General features: G+C 40.9%; 1 protein-coding gene across 5 annotated transcripts in view; it reads right to left on the bottom strand.

The window, feature by feature from the left end:
* Sufu (SUFU negative regulator of hedgehog signaling) overlaps positions 1-24,642 on the bottom strand; it is a 112,745-nt gene that overhangs the window by 76,114 nt on the left and 11,989 nt on the right. For all 5 annotated transcript variants that reach the window (XR_003301877.2, XR_013343596.1, XR_003301878.2 and 2 more), the window contains exon 3: positions 1,422-1,558. Coding sequence is in view for 2 of the 5 variants with exons in the window: in XM_026401172.2 (XP_026256957.1) it covers positions 1,422-1,558 (137 nt within the window). In the remaining 3 variants the exon portion in view is untranslated. The remainder of the gene's footprint in view (positions 1-1,421; positions 1,559-24,642) is intronic.

Raw genomic sequence — 24,642 nt, 5'->3', positions numbered from 1 at the left:
CAAATGCTCTACCACTGAACTACAACCGCAGCCCACAGCCACAATTTTACCATGAAAATTTCCAATCCCATAGAAGTGTTAGTACAGTACAATGATTACTCCACCTAGTCTCACCAGCTGTTAACATTTTACCCCATTTGCTTTCTCTTCTCTTCCCACACACATCTTATTTATTTTGATGAATCATTTGACAATTAAGTTGCACACAGCATGCCATTTTATCCATAAATCCGCCTTTATCTCCCAAGAACATTATCCTATGTTACCATAATGACATAATCACATCCAAGTAAGTTCACAGAACTATAATACTATTTTCCAATATATTAATAGATAATAGTATTAATATACTATATAATATTGTTACTTCATATAGTCTACATTCATATTTTTCCAATTGTCCAAATGACTTTTTTTTTTCCTAATTCAGGATCCAATCAAAGATCATAGTGCATTTAAACTGTCACATTTACAATCCACTCTCCTTGTGTTGAAGGCTGCTTACCAAAACAAAGAAACAAAGCTGAGGTCATAGCCAGGCGAGGTGGCACTCGCCTATAATCCCAGTGGCTCTGGAGACTGAGGCAGGAGGATCGCAAGTTCAAAGCCAGCCTCAGCAACTTACTGAGGCACTAAGCAACTCAGCAAGACCCTGTCTCTAAATAAAATATAAAAAGGGGCTGGGGTCAAAGCTCAATGCTTAAGTGCCCCTGGGTTCAATTCCACCACCCTCCCAACCCAAAATAAAAAGAATGAAAGAAAAAGAAAAACACCTGAGGTCATGGGGGAAGCGCTCCAGAGCAATTCATTACCCATACGGAAACATCAGATGATACAAAGCCTCCAGGACATTTCACTCCAACCTTTCACCCCAGCGGAGGATAGAGGCAGTCTGAGCCAAGTAAGAGGATAGAGGCAGTCTGAGCCAAGTAAGACTAAGACCCTCAGTACAAGGTACCCACTTCAGGGTGCATATTAGCAGTCTTCAGCCCTCCTCTGGAGGGCCTGTGAAATATCTGAATTAAAAAATATTTGACCATTTAGGCCTTCCCTGATTCTAGCTTCCCCTTCACCCTGTGAGGGAGAAAGCTCCCGGCCCTTCTCTTTCTCCCTCTGTCCCATTTCCTACTATTAACTGACCCTGAGCCAAGATTAGCATGGTCCTTGTAGTTACAGAAACAGAGACAGCTAGACCACTGGGAGCAGGGAGCAGGAACCAGGCTAATTACGGCAGACTGCAACAAGGGCAGGGTGATAAGGACAGTGGCAGGAGGGCTTAGGGATATAACCCTCTCTGCTATGGCCCAGGTAGCTTTCTACTCAGGAAAGGACTCCACAGACATCAAAATATGCCTGTAAGTTCCCAAAGCTGACCAGGCTCACGGCAGGACCAGCACCCCAACCATCCCCTGGACTCTTACCTGACTGGAACACATATCGGGCCAGGCCCTGCATTAGCTCTGCTGGCCATGTTGGTGGGGCAGACTCCCCAGTTTCTCTCTTTAGGCGAAATGTTAACTCAAAGCCAAAACCACTAGGTCCATCTGTTCCAGTAAATCTGAAAAGAATAAAAAGCAAATGTTTTAAGTTCAACTACCTTAGGAAAAACATTATTTGAAAGTCTAAGTCTCCCTGCTTTGTGTGGTGGCCTCAGCATACAAACCTTTTATTCAGGGGAATTTTCCAGGGTATGAGCCCTGGGGGAGAAGGACCTCGGGACCTCAAAAGACTTTAAGGAACCAGAATTCTTGCCTTACCCTCCTGCTAGCTGTGGACACATGTATAAGACCTGAGCCTAGCCAAACTTCCTTCCCTGCTGGCACTGTGAATTATGAGTTCCAGATTTTGTGGCTCTAGAACAATCCTTTTTGTATGACTGAAGCATCGTTACTGAAAAGCTTTCTCATCATGCTCCTTATTCCTTCAAGCTGCTAATGAGCACCCACATTTAGTTTGCTAAGAATATGTGTCCTGTGAAAGGCTGTGTGCTCTGTGAGGATAAGACCCTAGGTTCATTCTACCCCATAGGGTACATCCTTGGCTGCACTGGCTGGCCTCCAAAGTCAACACTGTAGATTGGTCCCCAAGTAGATTCCAAACACGGGGCGGCCCTCTTCTTCCTGAAACCTAGCACCCCACGTGCCTGCATCAGTCAACACTGCTCCTCTGGAAACCACAGGCACTCTTGAATCATTGGAACCTGAAACATTACAGTTTGCCTCCCTTCCCATCTCTAGGTGACCCTGAATGATGAGGAATACTGGTTCTGTAACCATGATTCCTTCCTGTGGCAATAAGACAAGGTCAGAATGCTGGCCTTACTGTCTGCTAGGAAATGCTCAGGAGTTCTGAGTCTCAGGGAAGTTCCTGAAATAGACTGGTGCCAGAGAGAGCAATGATGTGGGTCAGAGAGTAGAGCCTGGTTAGTTGATGCCATACCTCCTCAGGTGAGGGAGGCATACAGGCAGGAGTACTTGAGAGCACTGAGGCTTGCCAGCACAGGAAGGGTTAACAGTTATAATATGTACATGATATAATTTTCAGTAATTATATCTTGTGCAAACTCGAGCTACAATGACTATACACATGTAAACTCCCCAGCATACAAATACAAACCATAAACTAAGATGACAGCCAATATCTTGCTAGCCAAGCTTCTGGAACAGGCGATCAAAGGGAATATTCTCAAGGGCTGATGATACAGTCAATGCCCAACCCTGGAATTCCTTGTAGCATTTTTTCTTCATCAACAACCCCAAGAGGCCAGGGAGAAAGACTGGAGAGAAACAAACAGAGTCCAATGTCTGAAGTTGATATTAGTCCTAGCCTTGGCTTTGGGTGCTTGGAGGAACTTGGCTCTCTAGCACCATGGGGAAAAGTCACCTCTGAGAAGCTAAATTCAATTTCTTTTGGATTGAAAATAAATTCTTAGATGGTTAAGCCCAACTATATTTTAAGGAAGTATCAATAGTCTGCATTTTCTCCAATTATTTAGCTATGTAGGAAGCAGGCTCCATTTGGAGAGTACACTTGTAGAATTTTGGAGATTGGCTAGGAAAGATGCTTAAAAGTGACACTACTTAAGCTGAATCACCCTGTTGGGGTCAATTCAATGAAGAGGAGCTGAGAGAACAGCTAGGCAAACAGGTTGCAAAAGCTGCCTCCCTGGGACTGCAATTTTGAAGAGGTGAAAACACATAGGTAATCCAAGACTGACTCTGAAATTCTGCAAAAGGAGATAGGTCACTAGGGCAAAGGGAAGATTTTTTAAGCAGTCACCAATTAGAGGCAGCTTTGTAAAATGTATTAGACCATTATTCCAAGGCTTTCATCTTGGTCCAAGGAAAATACATGATTTCTAACCACAAAAACTTGAAAAACAAACTAAAAGGAACATGTTCATCTTGGCTGCACAATGGGAGAACACTGAGATGGAGATCCATGTCCACATAGAAATCACTTTACTAAGGAGGGCTGTTTGCACACACATATGGATGTGCATCTGCGCACATGCATGTGTACACCATCTGTCTCCACACAGGGTGCTTTCTGGGCCAGCTCTGTGGTGGGGAGGCCAGTCCTCATTTGGCTATAGAGAGGGCCAGGCCTGGCCAGATGGTCTCCACCTGCATTTGATTACCACCCACTAGGCTGACTGGACACTGCCTCTACACTCTGAAACACGAGTTTCAGGATAAACTCATAACCTGGGCCTGTCAGAAAGTCTCTTTTTCAAAGCAGGCTGCTCAGGCAATAGTCAAGTGACAAGGTCATTCAGTATTTAAAGTCTCCTGGAGGGGCCTGGCTTGGTCTGCATTTCCTCACATGAGGGCTTCTCCTGCCAAAGTGGTTTTGTCTGACCAGTGAATGAATCCCCTCCAAGGGAGCAGCTGTCTCTCATGTCTTCTGAGAGAGGAAAGCATGAAAGGAAATTGGCATGTGCTGTAGAAGGTGGGATCTGGGTCAGTGCAAAGAATTTTTCCAACATAGAAGGCTGCTAAAATACTGGCTAGTATAAATGGGGGTCAATAAAAATTTCTTCCTGTAGGAATTTTTAAAGAAATGAGTAAAAGATTCTCCCCAGTCTGGTAGGGTCAGGGTGAGGGTTCTGTCTTATTGCAGAAGGATGAATGAGATGGGCCCTCAAGACTGTTTCAGCTCAAGAATCCCTAATCCCACTCATTGGAGTATCCCAGGGAGAAGCTGGACAGCAGCTGGCAAGCCAACACAATGGCTGTATCAGCCTCATGGTAACATCAAACCTGTCAATTGAACACATGCCTTGAATCCTACACACACAGATGACTGACCATCAGAGCTTACCCAAAGGCCTCTCCTGAATCATATCAACTAAGGAGGTATCAATTAATCTAAGAGGTCAAAATGACTTCAGGCAGGAGGCAAACAGAAACCTAGGTAAGACTCTCTAGAGGAATTACATAGCTCAGGACACAGAAAGAGCCAATCTGAAAGCTAGCATCTAATGCTTGACATCACTAGTCATTAGGGAAATGCAAATCAAAACCTCAGTGAGCCATGCATGGTGGCATTACCCAGCTACACAGGAGGATCAGAACTTTAAGGCCAGCCTGGACACCTTAGAAGACCCTGTCTTGAAATAAAATCAAAAGGGCTGGGGATGAAGCTCAGTGGTAGAGTGCTTGCCTAGCGTGCTCTGGTTTCAATTCCCAATACTACAAAAATAAAACAACAACAAAAACACCATCTCAGTGAGATAACATTCCATAGCCTCCAGGAGGGCTAAAATAAGACAGACAATAACAAGTGTTGACAGGAATGAGGAGAAATCAGAACATTCTTGCACTGCTAATGGAGGATGTTAAATGGTGAAGTTGCTCTGGAAAACAGTTCGGCAGTTCCTGAAAGGGTTAAAACAGTTTACCATATGACACAGAGTTCCACTTTTAAGAAGATACCCAAAAGAACTGAAAACGTGCTCACATAAAAACCTGTGCACCAATGTTCATAGTAGCCTTATTCATAATAGCTAAAAAGTGGAAACAACCCATCAGCTACAGAATAAACAAAATATGGAATATCTGTACAATGATATACATGAAACATTATTTGGCAATAAAAATGAATGGTGTATGGGCTGGGATTGTGGCTCAGCGGTAGAGCACTCGCCTAGCACGGGCGGGACCTGGGTTTGATTCTCAGCACCACAAAAAAATAAAGGCATTGTGTTGTGTCCATCTACAAAAAAAAGATTCTCTTTCTCTCTCTCTCAAAAAAAAAAAAAAAAAAAAGAATGGTGTATACATACTTACTACAACATACATAAACCCTGAAAATATTATGTTAAGTGAAAGAAGCCAGACACAAAAGATCACTTATGTGATTCCCTTTACAGGAAGTGTTCACAATGAACAAATTTATAGAGATAAAAAGCAGATCAGTGGTTGCCAGGAGGGGCTGGGATGAAGAGGGAATGGAGAGTGATTTTGCTAAAGGGTACAGGATTTCTTTGGGGTATGATGGAAATGTTCTAAAATTTAACAATTTACAACCTTGTGAATATATTAAAAACAACTGAATCAATATGTACACTTTAAGGAGGTGAATTTCAAGGTATTTAAAAAAAAAAAAAAAAACAGTTCAGGTACACCTAAATGCTAGAGAAGGCAAGGCCAACCATGCCAAATGAACCAGGTCTTTACCTACCTCTATGTATTAATAACCACTACAATTTACTTAATACTGAAGTTTGAGGCCTTTGAATAAACCACTTTTCCTATGTTTTATCATTTATACAGCTCAGCCACTGTGATCCTCATTTAAGTAAGATGAGAAATATTGAGGGAAATATTTCAGTAATATTCCATAAGCCACAGAGCAAGATATTTAATCTCTGTGCCTCAGTTTCCTCATCTATAAAATGGGGATAATAACAATAACTACTTCACAAAGTTGTTTCAAGGATTACACGGTTAGGAAATTACACTGTAAACATTGTGTGACTTCAATTTTACTAGGTGAAAGGAAGCAAGTCACAAAACACCTGTATTGTATGATTCCATTGATATTACTATGATTTTTAATACATAACTTATATTTGTTAAACATCCAAAATAGGCAAATTTATAGGAAAAAATAGAATGGTGCTTGTCCAGGGCTGAGAGACTGAGGGTGAATGGGGTGTGACTATTAATGGACACAGAGTTTCTTTTAAGAGTACTGAAAAGAATGTGTAGGAGGGTACTAGGGGTCAAATTTGGGGGAATTTACCATTGACCTACATTTACAATTGACGTAATCATAGGTTATGTGGTGAGCAGTGGACTCAGGATGAAGGGATGCAGAATAGCTAGAAGACGGTGAGGCCTCCTTGTCATTTCTCATCCACAGCAGAGTCCACCTTTCATGAATATGTTGCTTAATGGCTTAGGTGTCTCCTGGGCTTTTTGTATATGTTTCATGACCAATTACTCACCCCATAAAAGGACATTCCCAGTCCTTGTTTTCTTTTTGGTACCTGGGATTGAACCCGGGGTGCTTAACCACTGTACAATATCTCCAGCTCTTTTTTATATTTTATTTCAAAACAGGGTCTCACTAAGTTACTTAGGACCTTACTAAGTTGCTGAGGCGGTCTCAAACTTGTGATCCTCCTGTCTCAGCCTCCCAAGTTGCTGGGATTATAGATGTGGACCACCACACAGATTCCCCAGTCCTGTTGTGTGTGTGAGGGGGGTTACTGAGGATTGAACTCAGGGGCACTCAAATACTGAGCCACATCCCCAGGATCTTTTTTGTATTTTATTTAAAGACAGGGTCTCACTGAACTGCTTAGCTCCTCGCTTTTGCTGAGGCTGGCTTTGAACTCACAATTCTCCTGCCCCAGCCTCCCTAAACCACTGGGATTACAAGCGTGCACCACCTTGCCTGACTCCCCGGTCCTTTCTAATTTTTTTTCTTTGAGACAGAGTCTCACTAAGTTGTCAAGGCTAGCCTGGAACTTGATATCCTCTTGCCTTACCCTTCTACAGGAGTACACCACTGGGCCCATCTTGAAAAAGGCCTTAAATTGGATGGTATGGGAGATTAATTACATAACTAAAAACCACTAAACTGTATACTTTAAATGAATGAACTGGCGGGGCATGGAGGTGCATGCCTGTAATCCCAGTGGCTTGTGGGGCTGAAGCAGGAGAATCAAATCAGTGAGACCCTGTCTCTAAATAAAATACAAAATGGGGCTGGGGATGTGGCTCAGCGGTTGAGTGTCCCTAAATTCAATCCCCAGTAACAACAACAACAAAAAAAAAGAATGAACTGTATAGTATATGAATTGCATCTCAATAAATTTATTATATTTTTAATTTAGAAAAACCCAAAAACCTAGTCTACAGAAAAAAGCTCACAAACTGTATACATAGACATATATGCATCATAATAATGTTTCAGTCACTGTAGACCAAATATATAATCATCTTATGATGGTCTCATAAGAATATACTGGAGCTGAGGGGCTGGGGTTGTGGCTCAGTGGTAGAGTGCTTGTCTAGCATGTGTGAGGCACTGGGTTCGATCCCCAGCACCACATAAAAATAAACAAACAAAATAAAGGTATTGTGTCCATCTACAACTAAATATATATATAATTTTTAAAAAAAATATAATGAAGCTGAAAAATTTTTATTGGCTAGAGACACAAAGCTATTATAACATCATAGAACAATACTTTACTCATATATTTGTGGTGATGCAACACTGCCAATCATATAAAAGCATAACATATACAATTATGTACAGCACTTGGTAATTTGGGGGGAAGGTACTAGGGACTAAACTCAGTGGGTGCTTTATCAGAGCTACATCCACAGTCCTTTTTTATTTTAAAATAGGGTCTCAGATGGACATGGTAGTAAAAGATATGGAGATAAAAGACAGTAAGAATAATAATCCTGATCCTGTGCAGGCCTAGGCTAATGTGTTATGTCTTAGTTTTTAGCAATTTTTTTTTTTTATTCTTTGGGGCTGGGAATTGAACCCAGGGTCTCATGTATGCTAAACACTGCACTACACACCCAGTTCCAACAAAATAGTTGAACATTTAAATTTTTTCATTAAAAAAAGTTTACAGGGGTTGGGGTTGTGGCTCAGTGGTAGAGCACTTGTCTAGCATGTGTGAGGCACTACGTTCGATTCTAAGCACCGCATATAATAAATGATATATATAATAAATAATATATAATAAATACAGTCCATTGACAACTAAGAAAATATTTTTAAAAAAGGTTTACAGAACAAGGATATAATGAGAGAAAATATTTCTGTAGTTGTAAAAGTCAATGTTTAAAAAAATTAAAAAGTTTATAAAGCAAAAAAAGTAACAGTAAACTAAAATTTCTTATGGAAGAAAGAAAAAGATTTTCATAAGTTCAGTGTAGTCGAAGTATTTAGTGTTTATAAAGTCTACAGTAGTGAATATAATGTCCTAGGTCTTCACATTCACTTACCACTTATTTACTAACTTTCAGTCCTGTAAACTCCAATCATTGCATGTGCCCTATACAGGTATGTCATTTGTTATCTTTTATATTGTTATTTTACTGTACATTCTGTTTATATACACAAATACAATTGTGTTACAATTGCCTACAGCATTCAGTACAATAACACCCTATATAGTTTTATAGCCCAGGAGCAATAGGCTATATCCTATGGCCTTGGTGTGTAGTAGGCCTACTAAGTGTGCAGTAGAGTTGTATAAATACACTGTATGATGTTCACATAACAACAAAATGGATTAAAGATGCATTTCTCAGAATGTATTCCTGTTAAGCAAATGTATAACTCTATAAGTCTCTTAAGTCCATGACAAGATGTTTTACTTCATTCATAATAACAGAAATGCAAATTAAGCATATTAAGATAACTATGAGATTGTTCTCATCTATCAGATTGGCAAAAATTAAGAAGTATGGTTTCACATTCTGTTGGTGAGATTATAGAGAAAGAGGAATTCTCATATGTTCTTGTAAAGAAACAAATTAGTACCCAACCTTTAGAGAGAGGAATTTAACAATACTTATCAAAACTATGTTTACCACCTCTAAGAATTTGTAATTGCAAAATACTGGAAACTACCAAAATGTGATATAAGACAATGTGATTCAAAGACTACTATACAGCTGTAAGAAAGAGTGAAAAACTCTATAAGCTGATGTGGACACTGTTAAATAAAAAAGCAAAAGAATTCTACAGTATGCTTTTGAAGAAGAAAGAAGGGAAGATAGAAAAATTACACATATATGAGTGTATTTATGCAAAAAGTTACACAGCAAGGAAAAATGGGAAACTGAGATGGACTGCCTATATATAGTAGATGGGAACCCAACATAAAGGACTGCAGGATATTATACGACATTTTTCTGAATATACCTTTTTGTATAGTTCTCACTTTGGGATCCATGCTAACATTTTCACATACTCAAATAAAATAGAATCGATGAGGACGGAGGAAAATGCTAAAATGCAATTTGAAAAAAAAATTATTTAGCTTATTTTATTTGACTGTGGTTAAATAAACAATATGACCATACTAAAGATGGAAAATAAAGGGGGCGGGGAGTTACTCAAATAACTTTTGTAGCTTTTTGCCAAAGGCTGTATCTTCAGGCTAAAGACAAAAAGAGCTGTAAACAAATACTAAACTCTATAGATAGTTGGTTTACTTTTGCACTAGTAGGGGTTAATTCTGAAGCTACACCATGTGTAAATGTATTGTGTATAATGAGAGTTGGGTTTCTCTGTCAGAGAAATTAAAAATTGGTAAATAGCTAGTCGCAGTGGCCTATGCCTATAATCCCAGTGACTTTGGAGGCCAAGGCAGGAGGGTGGCAAGTTTGAGGCTGCTTCAGCAACTTAGCAAGACCCTGTCTCACAAGTTTTTCTTTTAAATTAGTAAATATATGTCAATCAGAAATATGTTAACAACAACAACAACAAAAATGCAGGCTAGAATTAACTCCCCAGGTATAGTTTTGAAACTGAAGGAATCAGTATAAATTCATAGTATTTAATAGAGACAAAACAGAAGAGAATGTACTTGTTTGTATATGTGAGTACAAGAGAAAGGTATATGGCAACACTGTACCTTCTGCTTAATTTTGCTGAACACCTAAAACAGTTCTAAAAATAGTCTTAAGGAAAGAGCCACAAAAGGGGCTGGAGTTGTAGCTTAGTGGTAGAGCCTAGCACAGTGAGGCACTGGGTTCAATCTTCAGCATCACTTAAAGTAAAAGCATTGTGCCCATATATGACTAAGAAAAAATTTTTTAAAAAGCCACAAAAGATGATATGTGCCTGTGATCCCGTATATGGAACACAGTAGGTATAATTTAAGTGCAAGCTATTATTTTTAGTAGTTGCTCCCAGTTCTGAAAATTCATCCTAAGGGAATACTCTCATATTTGGAAAAAGCCTTTGGCATAAATATATTCAGCAGCATTTATAAGAGTAAAAAAAATTTAAAAACACTCTAAATGTCCTAAAGTAGGGGAATTATATAAATTCTGGTACGTTGTATGGTAGGGCATTACAGTCATTAAAAACCAGGGCTTGGGCTGGGATTGCAGATCAGTGGTAGAGCTGTGTGAGGCCCTGGGTTAAATCCTCAGCACCACATAAAAATAAACAAACAAATAAAAGTTTTGTGTCCATCTACAATTAAAAAAAAAAACAAAACAGGGCTAGCAAGAAAGCAGGGACTGCTCTGTGAGCTTTGAGAGGTGAAGAACTCTCTCTGCCTCTACCTGGTAAGCTTACATCTGAACCCTAGTGTAGAGTCTCTATTGTAAATAACTCCTTTTCAAATGGTCATGAAATTAGAGCCCTTGCACATTACGGGTAGAACTGTAAAAGGATGCAGCTGCTGTGGAAAACAGTGAGGTGGGTTCCTCACAAAATTAAACAAAAAATCACCATGTGATCTAGCAATTCTACCTCTGGGTTTCTGCTGGTACACCCAAAGCACTGCAAGCAGGGCTTGGTACACCTGTTTCACATCAGCAAAAAAGCTAAAAGCAACTTAGCTAAGCACCTATTAATAGATAAGTGGATTATAAAAACAACAGAGTATTATTCAGCCTTTTAAAAAAGTAAGTATATTCTGGCACACACAACATGGGTAAATCCTGAAGACACTATGCTAAGTGAAATAAACCAGAAACAAAGGACAAATACCGTATAATTTGCTTCTGCAAGGTACTCAAGAGTAGTCAAATACAAAGAGACAGAAAATAGCCAATGGTTCCCAGGATGGAGGAAAGCAGGCAATGGGAAGTTATTATTATTTAATGGGTACAAAGTTGCAGTTTAGGAGATATAAAAGTTCCAAAAATGAATGGTGATGAAGTTAGTTATATTTAATTCCACTCAACAATACACTAAAAATGGTGAAAAAAAGTAAATTTCCTACCATGCAGATTTTACCAAAAGCAAATGGTCATGAAAAATTGTGACACAAAAGTTAACAAAGTATGATTCGAAATATTTGTGTAGCTGGGTGCAGTTGCACATGCCTAATGCCCCAGCTATTGGGGAAGCTGAGGCAGCATCACTCGAGCCCAGAAGTTTAAGGTCAGCCTGGGCAAAATATCAATCAAGCAAGCAATGAAATGAAAAAATAAAAATGGTGCAGAAGACATGAGGAGGACTAGAGGCCTGCCCAAGGGTAAGGGCTAAGTGGTGGGGACAAAATGGTGAGCCTGCCAGCAGTAACAGGGAAGCAGGGCAGTAAGGAAGATGGACATCGGATAGTCTCAGTCTCGGCCCTCTTTGGCCTGTTGGAGGTCACAGGGTGGACTTATGGTAGAAATTACGTAAAACTCTACCACCGAAAACAAAAACAAAACAGGAATTAAAATGTAAGAAAAGAACATGGGGGGCTGGGGATGTGGCTCAAGCGGTAGCGCGCTCGCCTGGCATGCGTGCGGCCCGGGTTCGATCCTCAGCACCATATACCAACAAAGATGTTGTGTCCGCTGAGAACTAAAAAATAAATATTAAAAATACTCTCTCTCTCTCTCTCTCTCTCTCTCTCTCTCTCTCTCTCTCTCTCCCCTTTCTCACTCTCTCTTAAAAAAAAAAAAAAAAAAAACTCTGCCTCTCCAGGAGCGCAATAATAGGCTACAGAAGAGCCAGCAACATGGCTGTGGAGGTTGACTGAGGTGATGCCAACCCCACTCTAACCATCTTCTGGCTGACCCTGGGGAAAGTTAACTTACATGTGCCCCAGATGCCTCATCTGTACAACTGGGGTGAAGACACTCACCCCGCAGGGCAGTGGGAAACTTTCTGGGATGGCACAGAGTCTGGTACTGGTGAGCATGCATGCCTAATCACCTCTCCTCTTACTGATTGCTAGAAGTCCCTGCTCATCACGTCCCCTGAGAACTTCTACAGATGCCTGCAGCTTCCAGGCTCTGAGGCTTAATGGGCCCGGTGCTTCCAGCCTGAAATCTGCGAGCTTTACACCATTTCCTGGTCTGGGATCGCTCCCAAAGCCCTCAAACCAAACCTGAAACTCTTCCTGACTGCTACCACACATAACGATAGTCATTACAGTGGAATTCAACAAATAATTCTAAATAAGTATTTGTAGAGACAATGTTTTCACTTTGAACAATTCACAATTACTAATACTTCATCAACCATTTGGAAATGATGTTTGGTGACAGCACAAGTACAGTACTGGGTAGTAAACTTTGTGAAGTTATTTTGAAATATGTTTATATGGTAATATTTTGAGAGCACTAAAAAAAGTTAGCTTCCCATTATATAAATCATTGTATAATCTTAAAAAAAAGGAAAAAAAGAACACATTGGTTTAAGGCTGGGGACACAGTTTAATGGTAGAGTGCTTGGGCAGTGCACACAGGGTCCTGGGTTCATTTACAAGCACTGCAAAAAATAAAAGCGAAAGAACAACACAACCAATGGAGACTACGATCACACTGCGAGCTGGGAGTGTAATAGGCTGCAATGGAAGCAGCCAGTCACCTTTGAGTTTTAACTCTGAATTTCACATGCTTTTTTCCTGCTAAACCCTGTCCAAACAGATTCATGAAATACAATTGACTCACCAAGTAGCCCTTTCCTAAGACCCCTTGCTGGGAGCCAAGGACCGCATTCCCACAGCATTCCTCAAGTTTAAAAACAGTAGCTCTCAGGACTGATTCAGCTGAGAATCCAGCCAAACAAACTCTCCTGGCTCCCAATACTTTGGCTGCTTAACTCTGTCCTGGACTTTCAGTAAGCAAAGAACTTCTCAGACTAAAGCATCAAATTTAAGAAAAATCCATGCTAGGAGCAGCAGACTGTTTCTTAAAGAGTGATGGAACCTCACAGTCAACTTTGGGTGGAGACTGGGGGTAAGTTTTTCCCTCTACTCTCAGTCCCCACAAAGAACCAGAGGCTCAGTCCCAGGGGGATCCCAAGCCAGTGTGGCATGCTATGGGAACTCTGATAACTTCCCTTGGCTTTAGTTTCAAGCAACATCTTTAAAAATCTTTTTAAAATTAAAAAAGACAGGCTGAGCCAACAGAGGCAAGATCACAGTCTAATTGGGGAAGTGGGATCCCCTCTGCACACAGGTATGCAGTTTGAGGGCTTCTTGCTGACCCCAGAGCCAAGGGAGCTACCTAACCAGGGGCCCCTGATCCACCCACTATCCTCCAGTACTCTGGGAAGCCAGCCACCTCAGAAGGTCATGACAGAGTAATAAAATAAATTTTTTTAGTATATCAGCTTCCAAGGGCAAGGATTGTACTTTTTGTGTGTGCTATACATGGGTACACCAAGTCTCAGTTGAGCAATGAGTGCTCAACTGGTAATAATATTCCCATTGCCTCCAAAGAGATAATCTGGCTGAGACATTAAACAGCAAGCATGATACGATAATATTAAAAAGCAATGAGGTTCCCCCTTAGTTACTATCAAAGTCAGATTCAAATATCTTAATGGCATTTCCTTTGAGCCAATTTTGTTGCCGTTTCCTTTTTAGAGAAGCAGAATCATCACAACTCAATTCTCCTTCCTTTATACTAGTACTGCGTTCTCACACCACTGGAAAGGCTTCCTAAAAATTCCTGCTCTTGCCACATCATCCCTTTGTTTCCCTCACCAGTCAAAAAAAACTTCATTGAATGTCCCATTCTTTATATTGCCTTCAAACTCTGCAAATTCATCTTGCCCCACTGTCTTCCTCTCTTACTCTACTGACCTTCTTTCTGTTCCAAAATACCTCAAGGTCCCTCTTGCATCAGGGTCTTTACACTAGCTCTTTTCACTGTTAGGGGCTTCATACAATTGGATGACCAGGGCTCCCAGAGTTGTAGAACTCCAGGAAGCATCAACTGCACAAAATAAAATGAACAGTGCCCCTAGAGTTGTATGATGTGACAACCCTGATTGCTACCTTGTCCTTGAATATCATTCAAAACTTCAAGAAAGCAATTACTGATAACTGCAAAATGTACCCTCTCCACCCTACTTCTACTTGTCTGGGTACCCTAACCCTAACCTTCGTGGAGAGAAGCAGGGATCCCCTTTTAAATAAGGAGGACAGAGAAGGCTTCATTGAAAGGTGGTATTTGAGGAAAGATCTGAAGAGGTGAGCTAGTGAAGCATGGAGCTATCTGCAGGTAGAGCTTTCCAGGTATGGGGACAGCAAGTACAAAGTCCCTAAGGCAAAAGAGTGCCTAGCACTTCAGAGGAACAGGATAGGGGCCATAGTGAAGAAAGCAAAGTGAGGAAGGGAAGAGCTGCAGCAGAGGAGGAAGACTAAAGAAGAGGGCAATAGACCTTGAAGGCTGTGGCCTGTAGCTTTTACTCAGTGAAACAGGAAGTCATTGTATGGTTCTGAGCAGAAAAGTGACCAAATGGGATGCTGCAGACACTGTCCTTGGTGAAAAAAACAGCACAGAACTAGGGATCCATATTAGCAATGCTTCTACAAAGCTCTGACCCCAAAGCCCTGGTTACAAGAATGAAAAATTGTGAGACTGGCTCTAAGGGCAGGAATCCAGCATGTCTGCAACCTGATATATTGGAAAAGCTAGACCGGTAAGAAGGGGTTAGGGCAAGCCATAGTGTTGCCTGTCAGTTTTCACTGTTTCTTTCCCCCTCTTGACAGTCAATCCTTTAAGAAACATTTAGGAGCAAAATCTGTCAACAGGCAGAAAGTACAGCGAGCCAGCTCACTCTTCTGGGACTGGAAGCCTGGACCAGGCCCCATTATCCGGCAGTTATTTCTCCCCACAGCCATGGCATGTGAGCTCCTGACCTCAAGCTGAAAGACATGAGGACAGAGACAGAGCTCTAAGCTGCCCCAGGTATCATCACATGAAGATCAGTTCTAGAAAAACAGAAGCATCTCCTTGGTTGGCCTTCCTGTGGCAAATGTGATTCTATGACTAGGGACTCTGGGAGCTTGAATAACATGGGAGGGAGCAGGAGGGAAAGGGTCACTATTTTTTTTATATATATATATATATATATATATATATATATATATATATTTTTTTTTTTTTAGTTGTTGATGGACCTTTATTTTTACTCATTTATTTGTATGTGGTGCTGAGAATAGAACCCAGTGCCTCACACATGCAAGACAAGCGCTCTACCACTGAGCAACTCTACCACTGAACTCCAGCCCAGGGTCACTATTTTTAACTGATGTGCTACTTAAAGTCCTGGAGCTCAGGGAACCACACTCTCTGGGAAGCTGCTGTGGACCCAAGTCTTCACTGGCAAAAGCAGCTAGCCTAGCATCAAACATGGGCAGTCTATATTTCTGAGCCTCAGGAGTCCTGATTGCAAAGCACCTTCCACCAGGCCTCAAGGCACTGATTTGACAAGAGGAGGTGGGGAGGCACCATGATGACCTAAAGTTCTGAAGCTATATCAGGTGCACCTCCCCTTACTGCTTCCAATTCAAGGATCTTCAACCAAAAGACTGAAGGCTCCATGAGGACCAGGATCAGGTTTGTGCTATTCATTAACACATACCTCATACCCAGAACCATGTCCCAACATTGATAATCTGTGTAATAAATGGACATCTGGCCCTCCAAAGAAGAGAGGCCAATGATGAATGCTGGATGGAAACCATGTGGCCTGTCTATCCATCACCCGGTAGACCCTGTACCAGGAAATGACAGCAGGCCACCCTTTCTCTTAGATCCATTGTTCAGTCTAGTTGCAAACATATGAAATTACTACACTATTTGATTTCCTATGTGTGACAGAAAGTCTCATAAGCCATTTACTTCTGACAATTACCTGAAAAGGATTTCAACCACCTCTGGGCACTTGTGCTTGTAAATATTTTGTGAACCCGGATACATGAAGCCTGTGACACTCACTATTCTTCATTCACACACACAAGGAAGGAAGAAGTAAGAAGGCTCATGGTGTTTATTTCTAGGTGACACTAATCACCCAATCCTGACCTTTTTAAGGGGACAACAACAGAAACAACATACCCTCAAGACTATTATGACCACATGACAGTGAAATTGTGATTTGGATTCAAAAGATCTAGGTATTAACTGAAAAGTAGGCAACCAGCACAGTTAGTACCCATGCTCCTTAGAGCATTCTGCACTGTGGTAAGAAGTCAAGGAGGCAAAAAAAAAAAAAAAAAAAAAAATATATATATATATATATATATATATATATATAGCTACTATAACATAGCCATCAGTAGGGGTCATCTTCTCAAACACATACACTGTTTCAGAATCTGGAAATTTTAGCTGCAGTGGGGAAGCTGAATTTAGAAAATAGTTTTATCCAGGTAGCAGGGAAATCTTGGAAGATGTTAGGACACACAAAGCAGAAAACCAATGCACACCTGAGTCAGCATCAGTTACTATGAAGTATTTATAGAATCAGCATAAGAACAGAAGTATAAACCAACAGTGGCAGGATTATAAATAATTTTTTTTGCCAAAACTTTTTTGTAATTTAACATTTTTGGCAAAATGGTTCATTGTTTTTATAAATTAAAGAGGCAAATTTATAACGAAGAAGTTGGGCAATAATAATGAATATAAAAGGAAAAAGTCAGGCTAGAAGGGTTAGAGATTTTGTCTTCATGTTGGTTAAACTAAGACAGGGTGTTTGAGGTCTCACTGGGGCCTCAGAGGAATACAGTACACTCATTCTCACTTAAGCCAAGGTTAAGTCTAATGAGGTCTGAGTGAACAAGTCTGTATACCAGTTTTTGTATATAGTTTATATTATGGACACAATCAATTTCAAACCTTGGGATTATGATTGCAGTTCTCAGTATCAACCATACTTTACAGAAGACAACATCAATCGAGAAAGTAAGATATATAAATCATGATCCAGGGGGTGCTGGGGGTATAGCTCAATTGGCAGAGTGTTTGTCTTACATGCACAAGGCCCTTGGTTCAATCCCCAGCAACAAACACACACAACAAACTACAACTGGGTTTGAGAAATTCAGAGGTGGGCCCAGCACCTATTCAGGAGAACTGACTTACTTAATGGCTTAAGAACTGACCAAAGGGGAAGGGGATGGGAAGGACAGTGGAATGAGATGGACATTATTACCCTATATACCTGTATGATTACACTACTTATGTGACTCTATACCATGTTCAGCTGGAGGAAAAAGTTGTGTTCTCCATTTGTGTACAATGTGTCAAAATGCATTCTACTGCCATGTATAAAATTAGAACAAATTAAAAAATTAAAACAATGTAATCATACTATTCAAAATAGAATTCTAGTTGAGTTAAAGAGATAAAGGAGAAAATAAAACTACAGAGAAAGGGGGGGGGGAGTGACCAAACAAGTCTGTCTGAATCCCACTGTCTAAACTCATGATGTGAGAAAATGGAGAGGTAGAGTGGGAAATGGGAGAAAGGTAGGAACAAAAACAAAGAGATGTCACAAAAGATACACAGTTGGGTGGAGCAGCGCGTGCTATAATCCCAGCAACTCAGGAAATTAAGGAAGAGGGCTGCAAATTCAAGGCCAACCTGGGCAATTTAGTGAAACTCTATCTCAAAATTTAAAAATGAAAAGGGCTGGGGATACAGCTCAATGGTAGAACTCCCCTGGGTTCAACTACCAGTCTAACACACACAAACGCAGAGATGATAGTAGAGCACACAAAAAGATGCTCAATAGCACACGTCATTAGATCCCAGAGACTCCAGAGGCTGAGGAAGGAGAATCAGAAGTTCAAAGCCAGCCTCATCAACTCAGCAAAGCCCTAAACCACTTAGCAAGACCTTGTCTCAAAATAAAATATAAAAAGGGGTGGGGACGTGGCTCAATGGTTAAACACTCCTGGGTTTAATCCCCAGTATCAAATAAATAATAAATTGAGGTACATCCACACAATAGAATATTATTTAATGATAAAAGGAAGTGAGCTCTCAAGATACAAATATGTATGGAGGAACCTTAAATGCACACTGCTTAGTGAAAGCAGTCATTCTGAGAAGGCTACATGACATATGATTCCAACAATAAGACATTTTGGAAAAGGCAAAACTGCAAAGACAATAAAAAATACTTAATGGTTTCTGGGGCTTAGGGAGGATGAATGAGTACTGAGAACTTTCAGAGATCATAAAACTATTATGTATGGTACTATGAGAGTAGATACTTGACATGCATTTGTCAAAACCTAAAGAACTGCACAACACAGAGAACCCTAATGTAAACTATGGAGTTTAGTCAATAATAATGTATCAATATTGTTTCCAAATGTATCACACTAATACAAAATGTTAAAATAGGAAACTATCAGCAGAGAAGAGAGGAAGAGACATAGGAACTCTGTATCATCTTCTCAAAAGAGAATTTTTTTTTTTTTTTGGTTAGTGCTCAGGATCAAACCCAGGGTCTCATAATGCTAATCACGTGCTCTAGCTACATTCCTAACCTGTCTATTCAATTTTTTATAAATCTAAAACTGCTTTTAAAAATAAATTGTTAAACTGGGTGCAGTGGCACACACCTATAATCCCAGCTACCCAGGAGTTTGAAGCAGGAGAATTGCAAATCTGAGATCGGTCTCAGCAACTTAGTGAGACCCTGTCTCAAAATAAAATTAGAAACAGGCTGGGATGTAGCTCAGTGGTAAAGCACTCCTGGGTTCAATCACCAGTACCAAAATAAAAATATGAATTAAAAATAAAATGTTAAAGGAATTAAAATGCAAGGAAGCTGGAGATGTGTCTTAGCAGTATAGCACTTGCCTTAGCATGCATGAGGCCCTGGGTTTGATCCCCAGCACCACCGAAAACAAAAACAAAACAGGAATTAAAATGTAAGAAAAGAAGATGGGGGGCTGGGGATGTGGCTCAAGCGGTAGCGCGCTCGCCTGGCATGTGTGCGGCCCGGGTTCGATCCTCAGCACCACATACAAACAAAGATGTTGTGTCTGCCGATAACTAAAAAAAAATAAATATTAAAAAATTCTCTGTATACCCATCTGGTCCTGGGCTTTAAAAAAAAAAAAAAAAGAAAAGAAGATGGGGGGTGCTGGGGGTATAGCTCAATTGGCAGAGTGTTTGTCTTGCATGCACAAGGCCCTTGGTTCAATCCCCAGCAACACACACACACACACAAATTACCATCAGCATTGATATAAAAACAAAGGAAGGGCTGAGGTAGCTCAGTGGTAGAGCACTTGCCTAGCATGAATGAGGCACTGGTTTCGATCCTCAGAACCACATATAAATAAGTAAAATAAAGGTCCACCAACAATTAGAAAAAATATTTTTGAAAAAAAGAACAAAGGAAAAATATCCTCTCCTGGGTGTATTTATGTAAGATTAAAAATTCTTGGGGGGGCTGGGGATGTGGCTCAAGTGGTAGTGTGCTCGCCTGGCATGTGTGAGGCCCAGGTTTGATCCTCAGCACCACACACAAACAAGGATGTTGTGTCCGCCGAAAACTAAAAAATAAATATTTTTTAAAAAAATTCATTCTCTCTATCTCTCTCTCTCTTTAAAAAAAAAAATTCTTGGGGCTGGGGATGTGGCTCAAGCGGCATGCGTGAGGCCCGGGTTCGATCCTCAGCACCACATACAATCAAAGATGTTGTATCCGCCGAAATCTAAAAAAAAATAAAGATTAAAAAAAAATTCTTCCCAGATTGGCACAGCAGACCCCTAATTAGCTAGATGTTTATGACATACTCCAGCCTGGAAAAGTTCCCTATGTCTACACCTGGCCTGAGAGAGAATGACCTGATGCCCCGCAATCCTAGCCAAGATATGTTCCTGGCTACTGGAATTCTGGGCACATTCCTGACCATAAGAAGCATGATCATGTGAACCTGTCATTAAAGCCAGCAAAAATCACCCTTGCACTTTTAAAGAGCTGCAGGTAGGTACAGCTCAGTGGTAGACCACTTGTCTTGCATACATGAGGCCCTGGGTTCCACTCCCAGCATCACAAAAAAATTAAAATCAAAAACAAAAACAAAAAAATTGTAGATTTTACTGATAACTTTTTTTTTTTTTTTAATTGAGGATTGAACCCAAGGGTACACCACCGAGCTACATCCCCAGGCCTTTTATTTTTCACTTTAAGACAGGGTCTTGCCAAATTGCTGAGGTTGGCCTCAAACTTGAGATTCTCCTGCCTCAGCCTGCCCAGTAGCTGGGATTATAGGTATGCACCATGGCGCCTGGCTTACTGGCTACTTTTTGAAAATAACTTCAGTTAAGGTTGCAGAAGCCTTAACCTGAGAGATGACAGGATTCTATCACCTACTGTCCATTTGTAACATCTTGCTATTACGCTGCAGGACACTGTCTTCTCTACAAAGTTGCTTCGACGTAGAGTTCCTGGTTAACTCTACTCAGTTATGATCATACCACTAAACCAAGATAACTTTAACTTAGGTGCATAATTTTAATAGAGTTCTCCAGTGTTCTCTCTGAAGAGGGTGGAGAATCCAGATTGCCTGGATTTATATCCCAGTTCCAGTGTTTACTTACTGGGTGGATATGTTCTCTAATATCTTAGCACCTCAGTGTCCTTACCTAAAAATTAAGGAGAATAAATCCAACTTCACAGTTATTCTGAGAATTAAATGAGTTAATTAAATTAATTTATTTAAGCTCTTAGAATAGTACCCTGTATAAAATAAGGGCTGTGTGTTCCACTATTACTACATGTTTTAAGTTTCTTGAAGCACTGGAGATCCTAGGGCGAGAGAAGATAGCCCTATCTTCTCTCTATAGCCCAGGGAAACAGGCAAAACCAAAAGCTGCTCCCAGTGCCTAACCCTCATTGTCTTCTTCCTTCCTGGGACTACACCATCCTATATCAAAACAATGCTAGGATTTTTAAGGTCAGTGGTTTGGAGAGATTTTCCACTGTACCCTTACACAAACACATCATCTTGTCTGCTTTTCTGCCTGTACAAGGATTCAACATAGCTTTGTTGGTGGGTGTACTGCTGTCCTAGATAGCAGGGAAGCCAGCAAGCTGCAAAGTTATTTGGAGAAGTGAGGAGATCATCCCTCAGAGAGAAATGTCTGGAGTGAGAGAGAACAGATTCAGAGATTAGAACTGAGGTCCTGAAATAGAAAATGAAGTAGAATTAGATACCTCAGAGGCAGGATATAGGAATGTATTTAGGAGTCAAAGGGCAAAGGCTAGAGTTGGGACTTCTGAATCAGAATGCTGGAAAAGGAAGATTCTGGCGAGCCCAGACTCTGAACGTGGTAGGTATGAAGGTCACCCACCATTCAATGTAGAAAAAGTCATGACCTAGAAAATGGGAGCCCAGAAAGGTGGGTCAAACTGGGAAAAATCCTGGGATTGAAAGATCAGATCATGGGAAGCCCATAAATGCTTCCAAATCTCTTCAAGGAGGAAAAAGAAATTTCTCTGACACTACTCTGGCCTGGCATTCACTCCCTAATCCTAGGCCTCTTGGACTTTTTCTTTTTTTTTTTTTTTTAGAGAATTTTTTTAATATTTATTTTTTAGTTCTCGGCGGACACAACATCTTTGTTGGTATGTGGTGCTGAGGATCGAACCCGGGCCACACGCATGCCAGGCGAGCGCGCTACCGCTTGAGCCACATCCCCAGCCCCTTGGACTTTTTCTTAAGTGAGTCAGACCAAGCCCACTAGAGACTCTTTCTAACTGTCCCTTAGCACTGAGGGTCTTTATATTGGAGAATTTGGAATCCAAAAGGATAAGAAAATTCATGCTGCAAATGAAATGTTTTATAAAGGACGAAGTCACACACCCACACAGATCTGCCAGAGCCCCCACAATGTCTTAGGTCTTCCTGTGGCTATGAAAAAAAATGAATTGGGCTGGGGATGTGGCTCAAGTGGTAGCGCGCTCGCCTGGCATGCGTGCGGCCCAGGTTTGATCCTCAGCACCACATACCAACAAAGATGTTGTGTCCGCCGAGAACTAAAAAATAAATATTAAAAATTCTCTCTCTCTCTCTCTCTCTCTCTTTAAAAAAAAAAAAAAAAGAAAAGAAAAAAATGAATTCTCTTTAACATTTTAAGTTCAAAGATCTAGGGGCTGAAATCCAACCCAGAGTGGTAGCTTTGGCATCAGGGAGAGCTTTAGGGACCCTGCTAGTCTCTACCCCTTCTGGGCTAAGATCAACAGTATCCCACTCTTTTTATGTGGCCCAGATCCATGTCCTTAGCAGAGAACACCAGTATTTGATAAAGTCATCCTGAAACTAAACACCTCTGAGGAAAGACAGAGGAACCAAGGCTTCTCGAGCCTGCTGAACCCAGCCAGAAACACTGGGACCTGACATCTGTAGGTGGCTTAGTAAGGTGCTCCAGTGATAGCTGGGAGGAAACCACAGGCCCAAAGAGAGGAAAGATCTGTGGGGTACTGTGGTGCATGCTTGTAATCCCATTGACTCAGGAGGCTGAGGCAGGAGGATTGCAAGTTCAAGACCAGCTTTATCGATTTAGTGAGACTGTCTCAAAAAATAAAAGGAGCTGGGGATGTGGCTCAGTGGTTAAACACTTCTAGGTTCAATCTTCACTACATCCCCCCACCAAAAAATAGAGAGGGGGGGAAGGGAGGGAGGACGGACGAGCCAAGCTCTCAAATAGATATTTATGGTAAAAGCAGAATTTCTATTGGAAACCCTAGGGGATGAAATAGTATGTTAAAAAGTTCCTACAAACGAAACTTCGAGGAGGGAAAATTAGCATTTCTCAACTGTAAGGGACCAAGGCCACACTAAACAAGTAAAAAAGTTAATCTCTGTCCAGTGTTTTAATAAATAACTCATGTAGTGCAGAACCCAGCTAGGAAGAACAGGAAGGGAAAAGGAGAATCTCCACCAACAGAATGGAAGCAGCCACAGTAAGCTGACCATCAGCAGTTCCAGCCCCCAAGAAACTCAGAACAACTTCAAACTCCATTGGGCATGCCTACCAACAAGGCAGTATTTGTGGGGCAGGGCCTAGATCTCATATGGTGGTCAGGTGTGGCCTTTACCCATGTGCGGCATTTGAGCCAACTCCACAAAAAAGACTGTCTTTGGAACTACCCTGATTTGTACAACAGATGACCTGCTCCAGTGGAATCCCACCAGGGAAGTCAGCCTGAATTCACAAACACACTTTCCAATTAGCCAGTCTCCTGTGCCTTGGTTAGGAGCCCTGTATGGTTTTTGTCCAGTCAGAGCTACTGGCTATAGCAAGGGCAGCCAGAAATCCACAGAGAAGGGCACTGAAGCCATCTCTTCTGCATCCCCATGGATCCCCATATTCTATCCACAGCTGCCTGGCCATAAAGGAAAGGCCAGAACTGCAGGCTTCCAACGAGCACTTGATAGCTGAGGCTCAGCTGTCTGGCATCTACCAAGCTCAAGGACTTGGTCAGGTCAGTAAAGCACTGAAATCAGTTGTGGGTAGCCTCTGGCTTCCTAGAAAAGCCATCTGCTCTTCCCTATGGCTACCCTGAGCCAGAACCTGTGCCATCTCTCTAACTTCAGAAATAGCCTCTTCCAGACCTGATCCACTCAAAGAAATTAAAAGAAGGGTGGTTACCCAGGCCTGGAAGAACAGCTGGGGAAAGGATGGGGATGGGGTTGATCAGTGGGATCCAAGTTGTAGTTAGGTAAAAGCAAAAAGTTCTGTGTGCCACTATATACTAGGGTGATTTGTAATATATATTTCAGAAAGCTATAAGAAAGGATTTTGAATGTTTTCACCATAAAGAAATGATAAATGCCTGAGAAGACAGATATATTCAACCTGATTTAAACACTACACAATATATAATGTATACCATATATTATAATTTTTACATATGAGTCAAAAAATAAATTTATAGCACTCCTGGGAATAGAGCTCAGTGGTAGAGTATGTACCTACATGTGTGAGGTCCTGGATAGGATCCTCAGTACTCAAAATAATAAAAATAATTTATAATCCCTAGTACCTAAATGAATAAGTAAATAAATAATTTAACTTAAAAAAAATTTTTTTTTTGTACTGGGACTTGAACCCAGGGATGCTTAACCACTAAGCTACATCCCCAGTCCTTTTTTATTTTTTGAGACAAGGTCTTGATAAGTTGCCGAGGCTGGCCTTGAACTTGAGATCCTCC

This window comes from Urocitellus parryii, chromosome 5 (assembly GCF_045843805.1).
Source record: "Urocitellus parryii isolate mUroPar1 chromosome 5, mUroPar1.hap1, whole genome shotgun sequence".
NCBI lineage: Eukaryota > Metazoa > Chordata > Mammalia > Rodentia > Sciuridae > Urocitellus > Urocitellus parryii.
The sequence above is the reverse complement of the archived record's forward strand: the minus strand, read 5'-3'. Positions and strand labels throughout refer to the sequence as shown.